General features: G+C 44.5%; 2 protein-coding genes across 4 annotated transcripts in view; one reads left to right on the forward strand and one right to left on the reverse strand.

Moving 5' to 3' along the window:
* The window catches only part of SPARC (secreted protein, acidic, cysteine-rich), a 62,217-nt gene that overhangs the window by 14,013 nt on the left and 26,266 nt on the right, over window positions 1-21,938 (reverse strand). For all 3 annotated transcript variants that reach the window (XM_037413955.1, XM_075879225.1, XM_075879226.1), the window contains exons 3-4: window positions 14,338-14,461; window positions 9,204-9,331 (exon numbers count right to left, since the gene is read on the reverse strand). In XM_037413955.1, the coding sequence (XP_037269852.1) occupies window positions 9,204-9,331; window positions 14,338-14,461 (252 nt within the window). The remainder of the gene's footprint in view (window positions 1-9,203; window positions 9,332-14,337; window positions 14,462-21,938) is intronic.
* The window catches only part of LOC119161466 (uncharacterized), an 80,889-nt gene continuing 68,208 nt past the window's right edge, over window positions 9,258-21,938 (forward strand). The window contains exon 1 of the mRNA XM_075879223.1: window positions 9,258-9,368. The gene's annotated coding sequence lies outside the window, so the exon portion shown is untranslated. The remainder of the gene's footprint in view (window positions 9,369-21,938) is intronic.

The following is a 21,938-nucleotide window of genomic DNA, read 5'->3' on the forward strand; positions in this document are numbered from 1 at the left end:
GCAGGAGAATGCGACACGTATAGTTAGACGGGAGCTTGAGGCACCAAGTCCGGCACCGTTTCCTCCACTTCCACTCGACCATGGTGCTGCACAAACACCTCCGGCAGTCTTCGTTATTCAAGCCGTCGTGAGGCAATAAATAACAGCTGCTCCACTGCTCGTTTGCTGTCACCTCAGTGCCGCCGTTCCCCATCGCCCCAACCACGCCGCCATCTATCGCCGGCCAACTATAGATTCTCCCGGACGGAAAACTAGATCATGCAGCTCCGGGTGGTAGCGCTGCATCAATTGCGACTGATCTAAATCCTCTGTTGACGCTCCCCACTAATATGAACTTGATTGAGGTGTATGTGAACGGTCTTTCTTTGACGGCGTTAGTTGATACCGGAGCTCAAGTGCCCAGAATGAGTGCCCATCTGTGTCCTATACTCAAAAAAGTCCTCACGCCTGCAGCAACTAAAGCCCTCCGTGTCGCTGACAGTGGAACTGTGGCCATCACTAGAATATGTACCACTTGTGTTAGCATTGCCAGCCGCCATGTCCCAATTGTATTTATGGTGCTTAAAAATTGCCCTCACGACCTAATCTTCAACATGGACTTCCTATCGACGCATTGTCAGCCGCCATGTCCCAAATGTATTTATGGTGCTTGAAAATTGCCCTCACGACCTAATCTTCAGCATGGACTTCCTATCGACGCATTCTACCTTGATCGATTGTGCCGTTTGTACTCTCTGCCTAGAACTCGCTCTTCTTCCGGATTCTCAACCTGAACTCTCGAACAGCCTCTGTACCACTGACTTCTTCCAGATACCACCTAAAGCTCTCACGTTGAATTGGCAACACCATCTTTCGTGCTCGACGGTGATTATATCGTGATGCCGATTCCTGATGTTCTTCTGGAGCGTGACACCACTGTACCACACTCCGTCGTAACCATGGCCTCTAACCGAAAATATTTATCTGTCATCAATTTCAGTTTCGTAATGCAAGCATTACGTCAATAAATTTCAGTCGCCACGATAAGACCCTTAATCGACGACCACGTCACCAGTTTTGCAGCAGATGTATGTCCCGATCACTCATGTCACCTGCAGGATGCCAAATGCCTCGATGCAACTTTACTCGCCATGATCGCCCCGGACCTCACACCTGAGAAGTCAGCCGTGCTATGCCGCCTTTTGGCTTCATACTGCGACATATTCTACATCAACCGCTGTCCACCCAGCGAGACTTCACTCATCAAGCACTGCTTTAACACTGGTGATTTTCTTCCCATTCATCACCGACCATACCAGGTGTCTGTAAGTTAATTCAGCAAGAAGTCACCAAGATGCTAGCCAAAGGAATTACTGAACCCTCTTTGAGCCCTTGGGCCTCCCCAGTTGTGCTCTTTAAAAAGAAAGAAGACACGTGGCGCTTCTAGGTTGATTACCGCCATTTGATTAGAATAACGAAAAAGGACGTTTACCCTTTGCCTCGCATTGACGACGCTCTCAATTGTCTCCATAGTGCCCGACACTTTTCTTCTGTAGACCTACGTTCCAGCTATTGGTAGATTGTTGTCAACGAAAAAGACCAAGAGAAGACTGCGTTTGTAACTCCAGACGGCCTATCCCAGTTCAAGGTTATGCCGTTTGGGCTATGCAACACCTCAGCTACGTTCGAGCGCATGATGGACTGTCTGCTACAAGGGTACAAATAGTAAACATGTCTTTGTTACCTAGGCGATGTTCTTATATATTCCCCAAAATTTGAGACCCACCTTTAGTGCTTGACAGCTACTCTCGACATCTCCTGCACTGCTGGGCTTCAATTAAACTCGTTGAGGTGTCACTTCGTATGCCAGTAAAATTAGTGTTGGGCCACCTTGTCGACGCATCAGGTGTGCAGCCAGACCCGGAGAAAATTTGTGCAGTCACCAATTTTCCTGTACCCCCAGTCAATCAAAGATGTCGGGAGTTTTGTAGGACTTTGTTCCTATTTTAGAAGGTTTGTGAAAGATTTCGCAACCGTTGCTCGACCCCTTACTAAGCTTCCTCTCACCTAACGACGCTACTGACGACTCTACTATATTGGCTCACCTTGACCCATACGCTACAACAGAAGTCCGAACTGATGCCAGTGGTCATGGGATCGGAGCCGTCCTATCCCAGCGCCAACGGGGTCACGACCGAGTTATCATCTACGCTAGCCGCCTTCTCACAGCTGCTTAGCGCAAATATTCTATTACAAAGCGTGAATGTCTTGCTCTTGTTTAGACAGTCTCAATGTTCTGCACATATTTATATGGCGAAAATTTCTCTGCAATAATTGACCATTATGCACTATGTTGGCTTACATCACTGAAGGATCCTACTGGGTGGCTCAGGCGCTGGGCTCTGCGACTGCAAGAGTATACCTACACGCTGATGTACAAGTCCGGACACCTACATCAGGACGCAGACAGCCTGTCCCGCTACTCGGTCGCTGAATCGAGCACTATGCCTGACAACGACACCGACCTTTGCGTTTTTTCCCTTTCGCAAATGACATGCATCGGTGACGAGCAGCACCGTGATGCGTCTTTTCGTGCTATCGTCGAGCGCATCAAATCACCATTTTCCAATCAGTCCCATCGCTCATTCGTCCTCCACAATGGTGTATTATACCGACAAAACTTTGAGCTGGAGGGACCTGCTCTGCTGCTCGTCATTTCCGAAACACCTTCACTCGGAAATTCTACACGAACTTCATGCCCTTCCAACTGCCAGTCACCTTGGTGTGTCACGCACTTACGACCGAATACGCCGATGATTCTATTGGCCAGGGCTTACACGCTCAGTCAAAAGATCTATTGCGGCTTGTGAGAAACGTCAGCGCCGCAAAACACCATCGATGCTTCCCATCGAACGCCTTCAATCATTTGACATTCCGTTAAAAGCGTTTTTGCGCATTGGCTTAGACCTACCGTATTTTTCGGTGTATAAGTCGCGGTTTTTTTCTGAATTTTTCGTGGGTGCGTCTTATACAACGATGCGACTTATATACATTCAAAATCGAGTTGGATGCCACGGCTTGGGTGGCGCTGTTTACGTCAAGCAGAGGTTATCTGATTGGTGGCTAAAGTCAAGGCACGAGTGAAAATTAAACCCTTCACTGTGAAGTACGAATCCTCAACTTCATTATTTAAAGAAAAAAAAAGAGATAAATGTAATGATTAGTTCACTAAGTATTTTGGCTAGGTGGCGTTAGCCGCCGCCCAATCTAAAGGGTACAGCCACATCCATCCATCCATCCATCAAAATAACGTCTGCGGCGCTTCACCGCAACCTTTTTCCTTCCTCCGCGGCCTTCTGCGATGCACAGAAACCACATTTAAAAAGAAAGTAAGATTAACGGTAAGTTAACACCCTAAAGGTAACGCAGCTATGTAGTTTTGCACAAAAAAATAATCAGAGGGGTGAAAATGTGGAGGTATTTTTTAAATTATAAATTATGAAAAGCAAGTTTGGATTTCAGAGCCACTTTCTTTACCGTCACTTCCGTCCGCCATAACGTCTTCATTGCACTCGCTGTGTCGCTGTTGCTGCGCGCGTCTCGTGTGTTGTGTTGTGCGTCGTAGCATAGAGCCGGTAGCGCCGTAGAACCTCGCGAACCATGGCGCCGCTTGGAAAGCAAAGTCGGCGAAGCTATGACGCCAAGTTCAAGCTGCGCGCTGTTGAATTTGCCGAAAACCACGGGAACAGAGAAGCAGGGAGGCAATTCGACGTCAGTGAAAAAATAATCCGTGACTGGCGCAAGGCCCACAGCGTCCTCCGGACGATGAAGTCGACAAAGAAGGCCAACCGCGGCAAGAAGGCACGCTGGCCGGACCTCGAGCGTAGCCTGCGCACGTGGGTACTGCAACAACGAGCCGAAGGAAGAGGGCTGTCAACAGTGCAGCTGCGCCTGAAGGCGAAGGCTCTGGCAGCGGAGACCAATGTTACGGGATTCAATGGTGGTCCGTCGTGGTGCTTCCGCTTTATGCGACGGAATCAGCTGGTTATGAGAGCCCGGACGACAGTGTGCCAGAAGCTGCCCGACGACTTTCAGGCACAACTGGACAACTTCAGCTCATTCGTGAGGGAGGAAGTAGCGAAGAAGAATGTCAGCGCGAGCCACATCGTTAACATGGATGAAGTGCCGCTGACATTCGACATCCCGCTTGGGAGAAGCATCGCCGAAAAAGGCCAGAAAACTGTCACGGTGAGGACAACAGGCCACGAGAAGTCCCACTTCACCGTTGTGCTCGCCTGCTGCGCGGACGGCACAAAGCTGCCTCCCATGCTAATATTTAAGCGGAAAACCTTGCCGAAGGATAATTTCCCTCCTACAGTGGTGATTCAGGCGAACACAAAAGGTTGGATGGACGAGGGAATGATGAGTGTGTGGCTTGACCGCCGTTTTTCCCGTCGACCAGACGGATTCTTCCACGTGAAGCCAGGAATGCTGGTAATGGACAGTATGCGGGAACACATCACCGATATTGTCAAGAAAAAGATCAGTTCAAAGAACTGTATGCCAGTGATTATTCCCGGCGGCATGACGAAGATGCTTCAGCCGCTTGACATTTCTGTCAACCGCACCTTCAAGGCAGTTCTGCGACGTTCGTGGGAAACGTGGATGTCGGAGGGAGAACACAGCTTTACAAAAACGGGGCGCATGAGACGCGCAGAGTTCGGCGAAGTGGCGAAATGGGTGAGTGACGCTTGGGAGTCAATTTCTGCGAAGACCATTGTGGCGGGCTTTCGCAAGGCCGGTTTGATCCCCTGCGCGGCCGATGGCGACGTTGAAGAATCCGATTCGAGCGAGTCGGAGGACGACAGTGATGTGCCAGCAGTACTGCAACCAGAAGTAGCTGCATTGTTCGTGAGCGACTCGGAGGAAGACGACTTCGATGGCTTTGAATAAACGTCACCAAGCTATCGGAATAATAAAGGTACTTCTGAAAGTATTGTTTTTATGTGTGTTTAAAAGCGCTCGCACGCGTGACTGCCGATAGCTAGAAACATGCAAAAGCGTTGGCCGTCGCAAGCATGCATTTTTGCAATGCATTGTCACGACGAGATACTTAAATGTCGGTGGTCGGATGAGCAAGTGCGTCTTCTACACCGGTGCGACTTATGCACCGGTGCGACTTATATACGTTTTTTTTCAGAAAAACTGCTATTTTGAGGGGAGTGCGACTTATACAAGGGTGCGACCTATAAACCGGAAAATACGGTACTTGGCTTTTTTCATTTGTCTTCCTCAGGCAACTCGTGGATAGCCGTTGCCATCGACTATGCCATGTGTTATGCCATCACACAAGCTCTCCCAACAAGCTGTGCCAGAAATGTCGCCGACCTCCTCTGAAAAGACGTGATTTTGCAACACAGAGCTCCACGGCAGCTGCTTACAGACCGTGGCCGCACCTTTTTATTGAAGGTCATAGGTCATCTTGCAGTCCTGTGAAACGAGGCACAAGCTGCCTACGTTATACCATCCGCAGACCAATGGACTCGCTAAGCGTCTGAATCGAACTCTTGCCGTTATGCTCGCTAAGTATGTTTCTTCCAACCACATCAACTGGGATCTTCTGTTGCCGTACGTCACATTTGTCTACAATTCATCATGCCATGACACTGTCGGTTATTCTTCATTTCTTTTATCGTTTGACCGAGAACTAACATTGCCTCTAGACACAGTCATCCCGTCCGCTGCAGTACCTACCGGTGAATATGCCATGGACACTATCACTAGGGTCGCTCATGCACGCAAAATCACCCGTACTGGCTTTCTGACCTCTGAAGAGAAGCAACGTCGTTTGTATGATCAACGACACCGCGACGTACACTTTTCGCCCCATATTTTGGTCCTACTGTGGTCTCCGACCTGTCAAGTTGGTTTGTCGGAAAAACTGCTTACTCGCTACACAGGTTTATACCGAGTCCTTCGTGCAGTTACTCCTTTAACATATGAAATTAGTCCTATCACCCCGTTACCTTCATGTGCCCCACAGGTTACTGATATTGTACATGTTGCGCGCATGAAGCCTTACCATTCTCCCAGTGACGTTGACATTCAAATGCGCCAAGACGAAGCTTCTGCCGCCGTGCATTATGCTATATGCATGCATATTGATATTCTAGGGGGCGGCACGCGTGTGTGCCGGGCGAGGAAGGCGAAGGGTTGTCTCCGCTCGGTCTCTGGTCTACTGGTCACGACGCTATTGCTAGTTCGAAATATATCTCATCCACAGCCCCGTCGATATGGCGTCTCTTCTCTTCCGTAACAATATCAAAGGCTGCTGCACCAATAAGAACCAAACTTGCTAAGCAATCACTACAGCACTTTCTCATTCAGCGTGATAGTAACACTATAAAACTGAAACATGAAAATTTACCATTTAAGTTAGTAGCGTTTCTGAGAAATCAACAGGTATTCTCCCCACTTGTTAAAGGGGCCCTCCAACACTTTTCCAAGTAATCATCGAATGGCTTCACTATAGGAGTTTATTAATTGTCTCATAAATCGACAGCCACAAGAATTTTGGGAATCCTTCACGTACGAGCAGTCACAGTATTTGCTGCGCTCTTTCAGTGCTTTCTACCTCTCTTTTCATGCCAGCGAGCACATTGAAAGTTACGCAGAGAGGAGGATGACAAACGGGTAAGATGATGTGCCCCTTTGCCAGCTTGATGTGCCCCTTTGCCAGTCATAAACTTGAGCACCTTCTTTTCATTTTTTATTCAAACACGCGGCTTACTTTCAGTGTGATTGAAAATAGGTGCGTGGGCACATGGTGACATCCTGCTATAGCCACGGTCACTATGCAGCTCACAATGGTCAAATCAGCCACCATCTGTGGAAATTGGGGCACGATCATTTGTGTTTATGGCCTCATTTCTCAAAAGAACAGCAAGCAATCTCTAGTCAACTTTGAGAATCAAATGCAAATTTCAGGCTGCATGCTGTGCTACAACGTTTGGCTCACATTGTTTTCAGAGACATTAAATACAGATTGGCAGTCTTTTTTTGAACATGCTCAAAAAGTTGCAAGGCTCCTTTAAGAGCTTAAAAAAATGTAAGCACTATCAATGACTAATTAAAATGAATCTAGGTTGGCCCTCTTGGATATATCACACTCAGTCGATTTACTATTTCTCGCTGGAAACATCCTTCAGATCACCATGAAAGATAAGGGAGGATTCAATTTTCCGTTACTCAACAGAATGGTGGTTAAAGGGACTATGACCACTCCAGGTTCTGAAGCAGTTTTCGTGCAGTCATTCATCTAAACATGAAGCAAACGTTAATAGCACAAAATGTTTACGAGCGGTCTCATGATACCTCGAGATAGCACACGCCAGCGACTGCGCTCTTCGAACGACACAGCCTCCCACCCCTCGAAACAAAGCAATTGATGCAATACCTTGATGCTTACTTTTTAATCATCAACTATTCACCATTATCAATGGGTGAACCACTAAAAGCAACGTGTATTAAAACCGAATAGCAGCTGCTCCAACCAGAGGCATACTATTATTATTGAGGTGACATTAAAAAAAACACACAAAAATTGAATTCGCACCCTAGCACTCACGAGCTCACAACAGCAGGGTCTTTTAGAGGCATTTACCACAACAGCGATTACACACACAGATGTGCTGGCGGAAGGAATTACAAAAAGCTCTTCTGGATGAAGTTCCCCGGATAAAAGTATATTTGAGGGAAAGTGTCAATGCATTCCCACCATTGAAATGTTCTTTTGTGAAAGCAAAGCATGGAAAATTAGATGGCAATGTCCAGAAATAGGCACGACAGACATTCTGGTGACACAGGGGCAGTTACAGTTATTGGTCAAAAATTTCTTTAATTACATGCAGTCTTCAAACGAACTATCAGCAGTGCCCCTCAAAGAGATGACATCCGCTGAATAATTGCCGCCCCAGTAACATATTGCCAATTAAAATACAGTACAGTTTGAGCCCCTAACTGTGGAGAGTGTGTTTGCCGTTTAGCGAATTTGCACAACAAAAGTTGTGTCAGCACCAAGCATATGGCATTAGGGATTACTTGGCACACATGTGTGACCGCTGTTTATTCCGCGGCAATAATATAGGTACATGAAGATCACTTCGGTGCCCTCGAGAACACGCTGCATACGTTTTGACGCGCCAGTGTGTCCATTGCCGGTAACAGACACTCCCAAATTCGACTATGGCGCCGTTTGGCGCAATTTCTGTTGATATTATCAGGATAGCGCAGTAAATCTGATCTGGCACAGTCGGTGCAAAAGTGGAATCATTGAACGAAATTATGAAACTCACAGGTATACAATGAAACCAGCTCGCACAAGTCGGGATGTGCTGGATATCAGGAGAGGCCTTCTTCTGGCAGCGTACATAAATAGGCTGATGATGATGATAGCGTATTTGATATTCAATTTGATATTTGAAGACAGTTTTTTGGTTTGTTCATATTAGATCCATATTCATACTTCAATATTTATACACCACTGATAAATATTTATTTCATGTTAAACAGACCAAAAGTGCACGCACGCATGGTACTTGTCGGACAGCATGTAACAGCTGTTCTAGAAGGCATCCATGCACTACATGTGCAGCTCAACAGCCCAGATGAGAGTAAAATTGTGTGAAATACAATGCAATGTGCACTACCATCTGTAATGATCCCAGTCCACATCAATATTGCTCATTTGCTTAGTAGACGTTCAGTAATAATCATGATATGTTGTTTGTGAAATGGGGGTTATTACTTGTATTGGTCCCCCACAGCATCTTTATGAAAACTGTCCTAATAAAAGTCCGTGCCATAAACGCCAGGCCCAGACAGTGCGAATGCTATAGGTACAATTGTTGGCTGATGCTATGTGAATTTTCACTACTTTTAGTATGTGCCAATCAACATGCTATGGTTTGTAGCAAATATGTATTCTGAAAGAATCTTGCGTGTAAGCATGCTAATGCTATTTTCATGTTGCATACAGCTGCAATATACAGTGAGAAAGTAGGCATGCAGAGCTTCTGTGACTTTTTCAATGTCCATTATTGAACAATGAGGCATTTTGTTGTATCCTGTATCGCACAAAATATATTGCCAAACACTGCAAATCGAGCAGGCAGCAGCCGCAGTAAGCAGAGTGCTGGGAAAGTAAAGAGCTGGGTCAGGCTTGCCTTTCTCCTAGGATCAGTCTCTGGTTGGCACTTTGTGACGCACTCGCATGTGGCGGTCAAGTCTTCATGGATGACGCACTCCCTGCCAGGGCCACACCGAACCTTGCTACAGGGATCTTTCAGGACACCTGTGACCACACACCACAATGACGAAACCATATAAAGGTAACAGATACTATAGTAAAAGGCAAGTATAAGGACATTATTATCAGTTCTTGAATTAAGCGAGGTAATATGCTTAAGAATGTACAAGGGGTCTCGTTGGTTCATCATTACAGCATGTAGCAGTATACACTGGGTGAAAGAATAAAAGCTAATTATACAATAAAAAACAAACAAAAGAGGACAAAAAGCAACTTGATGCTGGTGGGAACCAAACTCTCAACCATTGCATTACAGGCAGCTGCTTCCCTTGTCTACTTTTTCTGGCCATTTATGTATACGTAAGTTTGTTTTTGTTCGATTGCCTGGAGCATGTGCATAACATGCTCGAGTGTCCAACTCTTATGGACTGAAACACCACATCAAAATTTTAGCATAATGACATTGACTAGTATGCACAATATTGCTTTAGATAAGTGTGCCATGTTGCTATGCATCTGGCTGCTAAAGGTGGCTCAGACATAAGCATTCGAGTCGAAAATTGCGCCGATATGACATGAACTAAAGAAGTAGGGTAAGGAAGTATTGCCTGCATGGATTGGCCCTAATTTATGACATTTCTATCCATCAGCACAGTATATACTGCATGCAAGCTTATTTTACAAAAGATTCAGTCACAAGTTAGCACGTGTGATATGTGTTACACAATGTTGTTCTCAGAGCACTCTAGCTGGTTTCGCAGAATTGCAGTACATAGCAGAGTTTACACAGTTGTCCACAGCATTATTCTTACTCCTTGTGTTATCATCTGTTCTGATTTTAACATCTTGATCAGAGTTAAAGGCTCTTTCTTGCAGCAGATCTATCATTATATTTTTTTTTTTACTCCTTGTGTTATCATCTGTTCTGATTTTGACATCTTGATCAGAGTTAAAGGCTCTTTCTTGCGGCAGATCTATCAGTACTTCTGGTGAAACAAACTTAAAGTACATACGGAATATATTTTTCAAATCAGAGCGTACTATGCGATTTGTTGAAATTTAAGAAAGCACAGCACAATTTGTGCACCTTTGTGGAAAAAAATGTGAGAGTTAAAAGTTCAAGAGATGTGCTACAGCCTAACATCAAAGGAGTCGTAAAAACAGTGATACTGCAGTTCAGCAGCTGCAATCAAAGGTGTGCCCACGGGCAGGGAAACAGTCGACCCCCCCCCCCCCCCTTTTCAGTAACCTAACTCTTTTAATACAACGCCTATTCAAATCGATCACTGGTAATCGACGCTTTTCGGTCATCGTCGATTTTGGCATGTTAAATTTCTCTCTCGTGCACTCAACATTTTCTAGTAGTTAGTTCAGCCACTCAACTTTCAGAATTTTTTTGAATTTGCCGACTTGGGCAACATAGCAATTTTTTACAGACTTTTGCACGAACCAATGTGCCTGTGTAGTTGTAAAAATGCACTAGGTTGGCGAACTTGACATAAGTGTGCGCCCCTCGTGATAATGCAACAGCAACATCTAAGTTCTGTAACGAAAATAAACTTTGCAAGCCAAATATCGAATTGATGTGTTAGCTTTGCGATTTGACCGAGTTGAGCAGTAATAATTGCTGAAAATTTATGCCAGCTAATCAATAGAGAGCTGTTGCTAAAAGTCAGAGAAAATTAATTCCACAAAAAAATATTTACCAAGGTCCGCCACATGTATAAAGTGTGTAGGTGGCTCTCACAGCCAGGTTCTAGCCACTTTGGTTTTGCTTGTATCGTTATATCAGGCACATAGTCACATCTAGTGCCCCTAGTCACTCGTATTACGTGGTCGTCACGCGCGCATGGGTGCGCATCAGCGCTGCAAAACACATGCGCTGCTTGAAACTGTCTTGCAACCCCACTTAAATTGAGTGAGAACGAGCTGAAATTTTGCAAATGACAGCACCTCAGCTTCAAATGTTTTGCGTCAGCCTGAGACATCCGCAGCCGTTAATGGATTTGTTTCGTTTACATCCTCAAGTTATTACCTCCGCCGCAAGTGCATCGTATAGCCTCTGACTTTTGTGCATAACCTTATAGTAACTCAGGTTACGTGCGTAATCCACACTTTGCTAGGGCACGGTGTGGTGGTGCTGGCTGCAAAGCTTCTTCTAACCGCAAGAAGGCCCCCACAGCACATCTTGGCCCAGGCTACGGAGCAGTGCGAAACATTTTGAAGCTGCGCACGATATTGTCCTTTTTTTTATTGCGACATGCGCAAAGATGCAAAGAAATATGCTTGGATGCACATATTAGAACGCCAACCTATGCGGAGTGAGGTGGCTCATGGAAAGGTGACGCTAGATGAAACAGCGAAGTTCATTGGACATCTCATTTATAGAGGGATTATTCACATCACGCGTATCTATCTATATTGGTATACCTGGAGACTTATCGCAAGGCAATGAAAATTTACTAAGAAGAGTGTACGAGTACACTTGTGTCTCATGAAAAAATTGAGGAGCCTAAGCTTCGCCTTTAAGAGTTGAATGCAAAAGCGAAACCCGGCCTCTAGTGTGCCCTTTAACAGCTAAGTGCATACTTATTAATATGTTTTGTTACACACGCATGTACACCCACACGCACGCACACAAACGCGCGCGCAAGCGCGACGTATCTATATTAATGCAGTGACTGTGCAGTGTGGCCACTTTGCTCTGCTAGAACGGCACTCTGCTGTAGTCGAGACATGTTTCTCACAATGTCTCACAGATGGTACACAGACACACACACACGTGCACGTGCGAATGATACATACAGGTTTTTGACCTAAAGCAAGAGTTGCATGGCCTCCAAGATACCCGCCACGCGTTCACCATCGCGGATGGCCGTAAAGAGTCTCACAATGCCTCACAGATAGCAGCACATTATCTAGCATTTGCTGTTTGCTTGATCAAGGCGTCTGGAAAGGCATGATATGTTTTCCGCTAGATGGACATAGTTGTCCGTTTTTTGAGCTGTTTGAAAGTTGTGTTTTCAGCGGCGATAGCTGCACTATCTCGGCCTTTTTCAACGTAGTTTGGTGGCCTCCCTAATGCGCCTACAAATCGCCGAAAGGGCTCATTTTCGTCGTGACACCTGTGGAAGAAAATGCGTTAAGGAGACTCTTTCCGCTACATGGGATTTATGTAGTGTTTTTCACTTATGTAGCTGAAAGTAGCCATGTGGCTTTGTGGTAGGACACCTGCTAGCCACACGAACGGCCCGGGTTCGATCCTCAATGAGACTGAAAATTTTATTCTTTATTTTATTTGCTTCTTTCTTTACTTTTCGCTCACGGACGATTTTTCCCTTACAACCAATGGTGCTGATGCCGATGGTGGAATTTATGCAACACGAGCTCTCTAACGCTATCGCGTTAAGACCATGCAAAGCTTCACCGCATGGCATGAGCAATGAAGCAGACCTTGATTCTGATTTTCTTTGTCTATGTGAACAGAAACATTCTGTACAACATTAATTACTTTTATACTGTTCCTGGATCATTTATCCATAAAATATATATTCTGAATTTTCTTTCTTTTGAATATTTTTGCATATATAGTGCTTTTATTCTACTGTTTACCAGCTGGTCATGAAAAATTTCACACTTTTCACATTTTTATTCATTCTAAAATATTTTTGTTGCTCTACAACATATATTTTTTTTAATGAGCATTTCATTCTGCAAAGTTTGGTATGCTGTAATGCGTGCTGGAGTACTTTTTAAACTGGCCAAAAACAATCTTCCTGCGACATATAAAAAATAACCATTCTCACGCGGTAACGAGAAAGCTAAAAGGCAGATGGGTCACAAAGTTTGCCCTTTACATTAACTTATTAGGGGGGGGGGGGACACTGAAGTAAGCATTCGCCCCTCTGAAGGGGAACTTTGTGCATGCTTATGACTGCGATAACTACCTTTTTTTTTTCGAGGTCAATCTTTAAAAAAGGATGCTTAAGCCCATGGGCTGCAGGAATAGTTAGGTAAGTAAAGCTGTATGTCCAGTTTCACCACTTTTATTTCATTTTGCTTCATTTACCCTGTTCTGTGTTCTGAGAACGTGGCAGCTCATCACAGGTATGAACAAAAAAAAGCTAATGTATGCATTTATTATTTAGGATTCTAGAGAAACAAAGTGTGTCTGTGTCATCTCCATGTCTTCATCTTCTCGTGATGTTATTCATTCACCACGAATCAGAAGCACCACTCACCAATAGCCTGAACCTGATAAGGGCAACGTTTTATAGTGACACTTCTACATTAAACTCTTAATCGGATGTAATACTTAAAACGGCATTATATTTTCATAATGGTTCAGTTCGTCTTTATGAAGAATTATGATAAACAACCGACAGATAGCAATGCACAGGCATGAAATAAAGCACTAACTAGCAAAAATAAAGAAGACTAATAAACATTTCTTCAGAACAATGTTTCCATCTATTTTGTCAGTTATTGCAAGAAAAAGTGACGACCCAACTTGACATCTTGAATTTAGCATAAAACCCAAGCACTACTGTACCAGTGTGTTGAATGAAAGAAATTTGGTCGCTTAGTGTAAAACGATGTAAAAATGGAGAGCAGAAGAGCAATTTGAGCAGCAACTTACTCCGCTTCCTTCCCTTTTTTTGTTGGTTTGTGCTAAACGACCAGTTTTTTTGGTCAACACAAGTATTAACCGACTAGCTCAACAGAAAGTACCTTACCTTTGAATTACTGTACCAAACTATTGCAACAAATTTAAGAACTATATCGTAATGTTTGGGTGATTTCTGTCCATTGGATAAGCTCTGTAAGTGTGCTAGGTTGTGAATTCAGTTCCTTCAGAATCTATTTTGTCAAATTAACATCATGGCTAGCTAATTTGAGAAGGTCGGAATTGTGCACCACAACCACTTTTTCATTTTTGCATCCGTGTGCCTTTCTTGCTCTCGCAGAAACATAAAGCATGTTCCTCTGCACTCGATCCATAACCACCCCAAAAAAGCATGACAATAGCAAGAAATACTAAACATGCTTACGTTCGGCATCCAGCTCTGCACTTTTGTCTTTCAAAATGCTGGCATTCTCATCTTCAGCAACAATATCAACAATATCCTTAGGCTTCTTTATGAAGTGCTTCTTTCCGTGCTTCGATGCATGGTGCTGTGAGAAAGTAAACCACGAGTGAATTTATGTTTAAATCCTAATATTCTTATTTACAGTGTTTTTTTTTTTCGAAAAGTTAATTAGAGCGCAAAAACTTGACACGATCACTCACACACGCACACACCCATGCATCAAACACACAGCGCATGGGTGTGTGCGTGTGTGAGTGATCGTGTCAAGTTTTCGCGCTCTAATTAACTTTTCGAAATGATCTACCAACTAGCCCAACAACAAGTTCTCTTAGAATTATTTACAGTGACTTGGACGTTTTTCCATGACTTGATCTAACATACTGAATGTCCCATACAGTGCAGTAAATATTAGAATCCAAGTACCTCTCCCATGTATGCAAATGCTTTTCAATTCTGCAAAAGATAAAGACAAAGAAATCATGATGAAGAAGATTGTCTTGAGCTTGGCACCCACTACCAAGTCTTGCAACTGTTTCTGCAGCGTCCCATTAAGGATTTCCACCATCTTAAAATATTGTGTAGAAAGTTTTGTTTTCATAAGATGTTATTTTTCCGCTTGTGCTAGTGAAATGATGAAGTTGGCAAGGCATTTGCAAAAAGAAAAGGGGGGGGGGGGGGCTTAATGCTGTGCCTGATTTTTTCATGCTAGAAGAAGGTAGCGGATAGACATGCTTATTATTACATCTAATACACAAGTATATCACTCCATTTTCAGCACAAAATGTTAAACATTTGAGATGGCCTTTTTGAAAGATCATAACAGTTTTTATAAAAGATTATTGTAAAAATGAAGCTAACTGCAAAACACAGTCACTAAAGTCTGCACTAGGCCTGTTGGCTTGCTATATTCAGAGGAGGAGGAGGAGGAGGAGGGAGAGAAAGGACAGGGAAGCTAGCCAGTTCTCAGATTAGCTGGTGACTCAGTGCAAGGAAATAGGGCAAGGGAAAAGAGATGACACAAGAGAGCTGTTACGAAGAAAAAAGAAAACATTAGAGAATAATACGATAAAAGACACTGGAGTCTGCCTCTAAGATCAGTACTCCGCAAGAAACAGAAACGCTTACTTAACCAATGTAGATTTAAAAAATAATAAAATAAAAATCCTTTTGCAGTAAGGCTCCTGTTGTTTTCACAAATGAACTTCACGTTGAGGCAGAAATACTTTGCCACAGCTAACATCACACTGTAGAACTAGTTAACAAGACCTCTTTAGCTGACTTTTAAATTAATGATTGAGGGCAAATTTTTACCTTACAAAATTGTAGTGCCTGCCGATTTGTGGCATACCAATTTTTTAGAAACTGCAAAAGTTGCCCATAGTTCAAAATATTTCTAATCGAACTTGATAGGCAAAATCAAAACTGATTGTGCCCAGCGTGCGGCAAGAGTAGTGGAACACAGCAGGCATGACGTGCGACAAAAAAGTGATGAAATTTCAATCAAGGTGAGCCATAGCAGAAACTCGGCAACATCGGCAAGCATTTTGAAATATGCTAGCAGACAGCTTCATGTTTGTATGTGACAGGTGGTGCAAATCTGTTGCTTAAACTCTTTCGGCTGTCTGCAAGAAGAAGCGCTGCAGTGGCTGCCCCAGAGTTTTATGCTTCTGAAACAAAGAAAAGCTTGCTATTCCCACTTTTTTATGCATAGTTCAATAGAAAGAGATAAATACAAAACATTACACACAAAAGCAAGGTGCCAGCACAAGACTTGCAGCTTTTCACGAAAGCATATACGGGCACGGCATACCGTCATTCAAATTTTCTCACTCCCATGTGACGGGTAGATTCGGTCTGACGTAACAGAACGGTTGCGCTTCGTGCACCTTGTGCGATCGGTTTCGATTTCATATGTCAAGTTTGATGATGAATATTTCAAACTACGAGTAACTTTTGGGATTTCCATGGGTATGCCATGAAGTGGCACGCACTGTACTTTTGTAATTTAAACAACTGCCCTTAAGTCAAACTTAAACATAATTAACAAGTTTTTATTAATTAGTTGTAACAGTGTCACGCTAACTACGACAGAGTATTTCAAATATTTCGGGAAAAATTTTGTGTGGCCTAGAAGGCGCTTCAAACTTTGGAAAGAGCAAAACTGTGCCATGCTGAATAACTTATTTAAAAAACTGGTTTGAGAAATTTTAATGAAAAAATTCTTCTCCTTATTTTGAGGCACTGATCTTTCAAGACTATGATAGTTTATTCATTTTTGTTTTAACTTTCATTATTTTTGGCTTTGAGCAAAAATAACAATATTCAGCAGTGTTTAGCATTTTTTTTTAGAAAAAGCACATATTTTTTGCGAGTAATAAGCTTAAATTATGGGTTTTACAGACTCCCAGAATAACTGATAAAAATACTGTGGAAGTGAATGAAGCAAAAAAGTTGGCACAATATTGTGACAAAGTTGAGGGAACTTGCATTTTGACCTCATTGCGGCTTCATTTTCACAATATAGCGGTTCAAGCAAAAATAGTGCTTTATACATAATTGTGTAGCATGCTTTGTCCGTATGACATACAGAAAGTTTGAAAAGAGTAGTTTTTGTTTTAAGCAAGAAAAAAAATCCAAGAGAACAACCATAATGTTGCAGGAAGTTTGACTTTGCCACGCCTTCACGTCTTCGGCGGAAATGCGGTGTTGTGGTCTTGCCTCCCAGTAGATGAAAACCAGCCGGGCGTCTTCGCGCTCCTCCTTATCATCACAAAGTGAAGCGGCTGCTTTTTTTTTATCCCGGCGCCCGCGTAAAGGGGGAGGGCTCATCAAACACAACGCCTTCGTCCTGGGTTTGCACAAACACACACACCCAAGCCCAAGCACTGAAGAGCACCCTGTCTGCTCTAAGACACATCGAGTCCATATGAAGCGTAAGACAAAACAGTACATATACATTACATTACAATTAAAACACGAGAGCAGCAATCATAATCTTTCTCTGAGTACTCAAGCTGCGCATTTGATCAGGGTATAAATGGGCAAACAGAATACGAGACTTCGAGTGAAGAGTCCTCCTAAACATCTTTATGTTGAAGGCCTACTTAAGCCATCAGCGTTACCGCTCATTTATCCTTTCCTGTACTCAACATCGAAGTTATACAGTCGAAACTCGCAATAACGAAACTCCGCGAGTACAAATCACCGCGGCAACGAAATATTTCCGGATCCCTGGCGAACGTTCATAGAAGCCTATGTTTTACGTATCTCGCGGCAACAAAATGTTTTTGGACAGCGATCCCGCATTAATGAATTTTCTACCACGGTGCGGGCCTAACTTTACCCTCCCACCAAAGGTTAACTGTCGAAAATATGCTTGTATGCGTGTTATGCGCACTCAAAATTTGTAAACGTCTGCTTTTGCTGTGCTAGCATGGGCACCACCATTTTTGTTTAGTTAAATCGGCGATGGGGTCCGTGTCCGGCAACATTCCTGGCCACATTGCAGCAGGCGATGGCAAATGATCATGCTGCGATGGCAAATGATCATGCTGCGATGGCAAATGATCATGCTGCAATGGCAAATGATTCGGCGATGGCAAATGATCATGTGGGCTTCACCACCACCGTGCAAGCATCACGCACGGATTGTGCTTCGGCCTCACCAGACAAAGATTTGGACGAAGGCGCACTTGACGACGAGAGTGGTGGCAGTGCAGTGCCTCTATCCTTGACCAACGCCTGGGGGGAACTTCGAGCTATTGACATCAATATCCCAGATGAACTCAACGTTGATGCCTTTGTTTGCGCCAATGACAACGTAGTCATGTACGAGGAAGTGACCGACGAGGCCATTATCGAAAGCGTGCGCAAAGCTGACGACACCGAGGACAAAGGAGAAACGCACGCGAAGAAACTCAACCGTGGGTTGTTTTGAATGCGCTGGACACCCTTCGCTCCTACTTCGGCGCACATGACGATGACGTAGCAATGCACCACTTTTTCTAGTGCGAAAGGAGAGCTTTGAAGTTGTTGCATGGCAAGGGTCGACAAAGTAAGTTGACCGACTTCTGGCAATAAATTTTCGTTCTGCTGGCTGTATCACTGTTTTTATGCCTCACACTCGCGGCAACGAAATTCTCGCGAAAACGAAATTTTTCGGTTTCCCCGGCGATTTTGTTATTGCGGGTTTTGACTGTACTGCTGAAGTGCCAGACTCCACCTGAATAAACGGCCATTTTTGGGCCACATGTTTTGCAGCCATTTGAGCAGGCAGTGATCAGTCTAAAAGGTGAATCGGGTGCCTGAAAGATAGCAGGACAGTTTTTGTGGAGCCCGAACTATGCAGGTACACTCTTTCTCGGAGGCACTGTATGCCTCCTCTCGAACAGTTAGCTGACGGCTAATGTACACAATGAGATGTTCTGCCCCGGCCTCGTCGGGTTGACAAAGTACCGCTCCCATGCCACGGTCACTGGCATCACATTGTACAATAAATGGTCGATCATAATCAGGTGACTGCAAAATGGGATGGCTGATGAGCGCAGACTTCAAATTTTGGAACGATTCCTGCTTTTTTTTATCCCATACCAACGTGGTGGGTTTCTTTTTTCACAGCGCATCAGTGAGTGGACTCGCCAATTCTGAATAGTTTCTTAGGCAGTGCTGATAGTAGCCCGTAAGCCCCAAGAAAGTGCGTACGTCAGTTTTCGTCTTGGGTCGCAGGTAGGATGCAACGGCCTCTACTTTTACATCAGAGGGCATTTGACCTCCTTGCCTGACTGCATCTCTCAGGTAGCTCACTTGAGCGCCACCCAAGTTACATTTTTCTGCCTTTATTATCAAACCAGCCATACTCAGGCGCTCAAGCACTTTCCTTAAGTGATTCAGATGTACCTCCCAAGAGTGAAAAAACGGCAATGTCATCAAGATAAGGCAAGGGAAAGTCGTTTAAACCATGAAGCACCCTGTCTATGAGTTTAGAAAAACAAAACGGGGCATTCTGGAGCCCAAAACTGAGAATCAGTGGATGGAAGGATCCAAAGGGTGTTACGAATGCGGCGTAGCGACTTGCTTGTGTTGTCAAAGGCACCTGCCAGTACCCGCGCGAGATCAAGAGTAGAAACGTACCGTGCCTTACTGACGGTTTCTATCCTTTCCTTGATGTTAGGGATAGGATAGAGCCGATCTCTCGTCTTGGAGTTCAGCCGCCCATAATCTATGCATGGACGCGTCTCCTTACCAGGAACTTCCACCATGATCATGGGAAAAGCGTAGTCCCTATCACTCTCTTCTATTACTTCGAACTCAAGCATCCTTTGAACTTCTTTTTGCATTGTATCTCGCTGCTTCAGGGATACTTCAGGGATCTCGCTGCTTCAGGCATGGTTTCGCCTTGACTGGCTCGTCGGATGTCAACTCAATATCGTGGACTATCTCATCTGTTCTTCCCGGTCTATCTGAAAATAAACCCTTGAACTCCTCGATCAGGTTCTCCAAGTCCTGAATTTGGTCACCTGTCAAATTCATGTGACTAACCATCTTCTTCAATTGCGCATACGCTGCTTCTGACTGATCTAGTTCTCCGAAATCGGGAGGACACTCAATGGGCATCTCGTCTTAGCTATTGAGCAAAAGGCACACGATGCCCTGTCTCTCAATGTACGGTTTCATCAAGTTTACACGATATATTTTGACGCCTTTCTGACGCCCTCCTAGCTTCACTGCATAGCTGGTGTCTGACAATTTTTGCACGACCTCGGCCGGGCCCTCCCACTGCACTTCAAGTTTGTTAGCCTTCGGAGGTCGTAGCAGCATTACATGGTCGTTTACTTTGAAAACTCTCTCTCTGGCGGTTCGGTCGTAGTACGCTTTGGCTTTCAGCTGCGATGAGCTCATACAAGCCTCCGCCATTTCCCGCGCTATGCTAATTCTTTTAAGCAAGCAGAACACGTAATCGACCACTGTCGTCTCTTCATCTCTTCCTGACCAAATCTCCTTAAGCATTCGGAGAGGGAATCGCAGTTCGCGGCCATATACCAATTCTGCCTGACTGAACTCTGTCGACTTGTGCGGAACTGTACGCAACGCAAACATAGCTGCGGGGAGACAGCGTACCCAATCGCGAGAGTTCTCTTTACACAAAGTCTTTAGCACCCGTTTAAGCACTGAATGCCACCTCTCTACACTGTTGGTCTGGGGATGATTTATAGAGCTGTGTATTACATTTATTCCACATCGCTCCAGAAAAGTTGTCGTTAAAGCGCTTGTGAAGACACTGCCTTGATCATTTTGGAGTTCTGCCGGACACCCCACGCGAGAGAAAATGCTCAGTAGCCCGTCAACTATCTCAGACGAACTAAGTTCTTTTAGCGAAATAGCTTCTTTTAGTGGCGGGACAGAGCAAAGTCAGTAGGTATTTGTGTCCCGACGATGTCACTGGCAGGGGTCCAACTGTGTCTATGACAACCCGCTGAAATGGCTCAGTTATTATAGGGAACAGCTTAAACGGTGCTTTCCACTTGTCATTCGGTTTCCCCACACGCTGGCACACGTTGCACGACTTAACAAATTGTTCTGCGTCGCGAAAACACCCCGGCCAGTAAAACTTCTGCAACACTCTTCCTTTAGTTTTCTTTATAACCAAGTGTCCTGACCACGAGTTATCATGGGACATGCGAAGAATATCTCCCCTGTATTTAGCGAGAACAACCAGCTATTTAAAAGATCTCCAACGCCTATCTTGATACTCGCAATACAAGACTCCCTCCTTCCTAAAAAACTTCACGTTCTTTCGGGCCACACCTTCCTGCGGATGGATATCGAGCCGCCTAATACTTTGGTCGGCTGCCTGCTCTTCGCGCATGGTACTGGCACTGACAGCTCGCAACTTTTGGAACGCGAGCGAGCTCGGCTCCACTACTCTCACCACTGCAGAACTTGTAGCTGCATTTTATGCCAACACCTCTGCGTTTCCTTCCTCAGAAATAATTTCTGCGACACCTATTATGCTGTCATCGAATCTGCTTGTGCGTGAGCTTATCTGCGATTTCTCGGGCCTTGGATCGCATGAGAGCCAAGACTGTCCCCTCACCGATTTCTTCGAAAATAGGTATGGGTACGGAAGAGGCAGGTTCTTTGACACTGGCGCTTCAGCCTCCAACCTACCAAAAGGGCCCTCGACAATTACTTTAGCAACCGGCAGACAGACACCCTGCGTCTCAACCACTTGCCTTATCCACGCGCATTCACGGGTGTAGTCGTCCGCGCTTACTAGGGACGGATGAATGACATCTAGAGTCGCCGCACAATCCCTCAGCACTTTGCATTCTTTCCCATTGACTGTCAAAGTATGCATATAGGGTGCTAACAGTTTAACGTTCTCTTCAGTGTCACTAACGTACGAGAAGACGTTGCTGCATTTTTTGCGAACAGCAGCAATGTGTCCAAGGCGGTAGCAGATGTAGCAAATCATAGCTCGCCTTTCCTTAAAATGCCTTCTGATTTGTTCCTTTTGAACCCCCGCGCTTGGTACATTATCCTGTTCTCTCTAATTTGCGGAT

Source organism: Rhipicephalus microplus, chromosome X (genome assembly GCF_043290135.1).
Source record: "Rhipicephalus microplus isolate Deutch F79 chromosome X, USDA_Rmic, whole genome shotgun sequence".
NCBI lineage: Eukaryota > Metazoa > Arthropoda > Arachnida > Ixodida > Ixodidae > Rhipicephalus > Rhipicephalus microplus.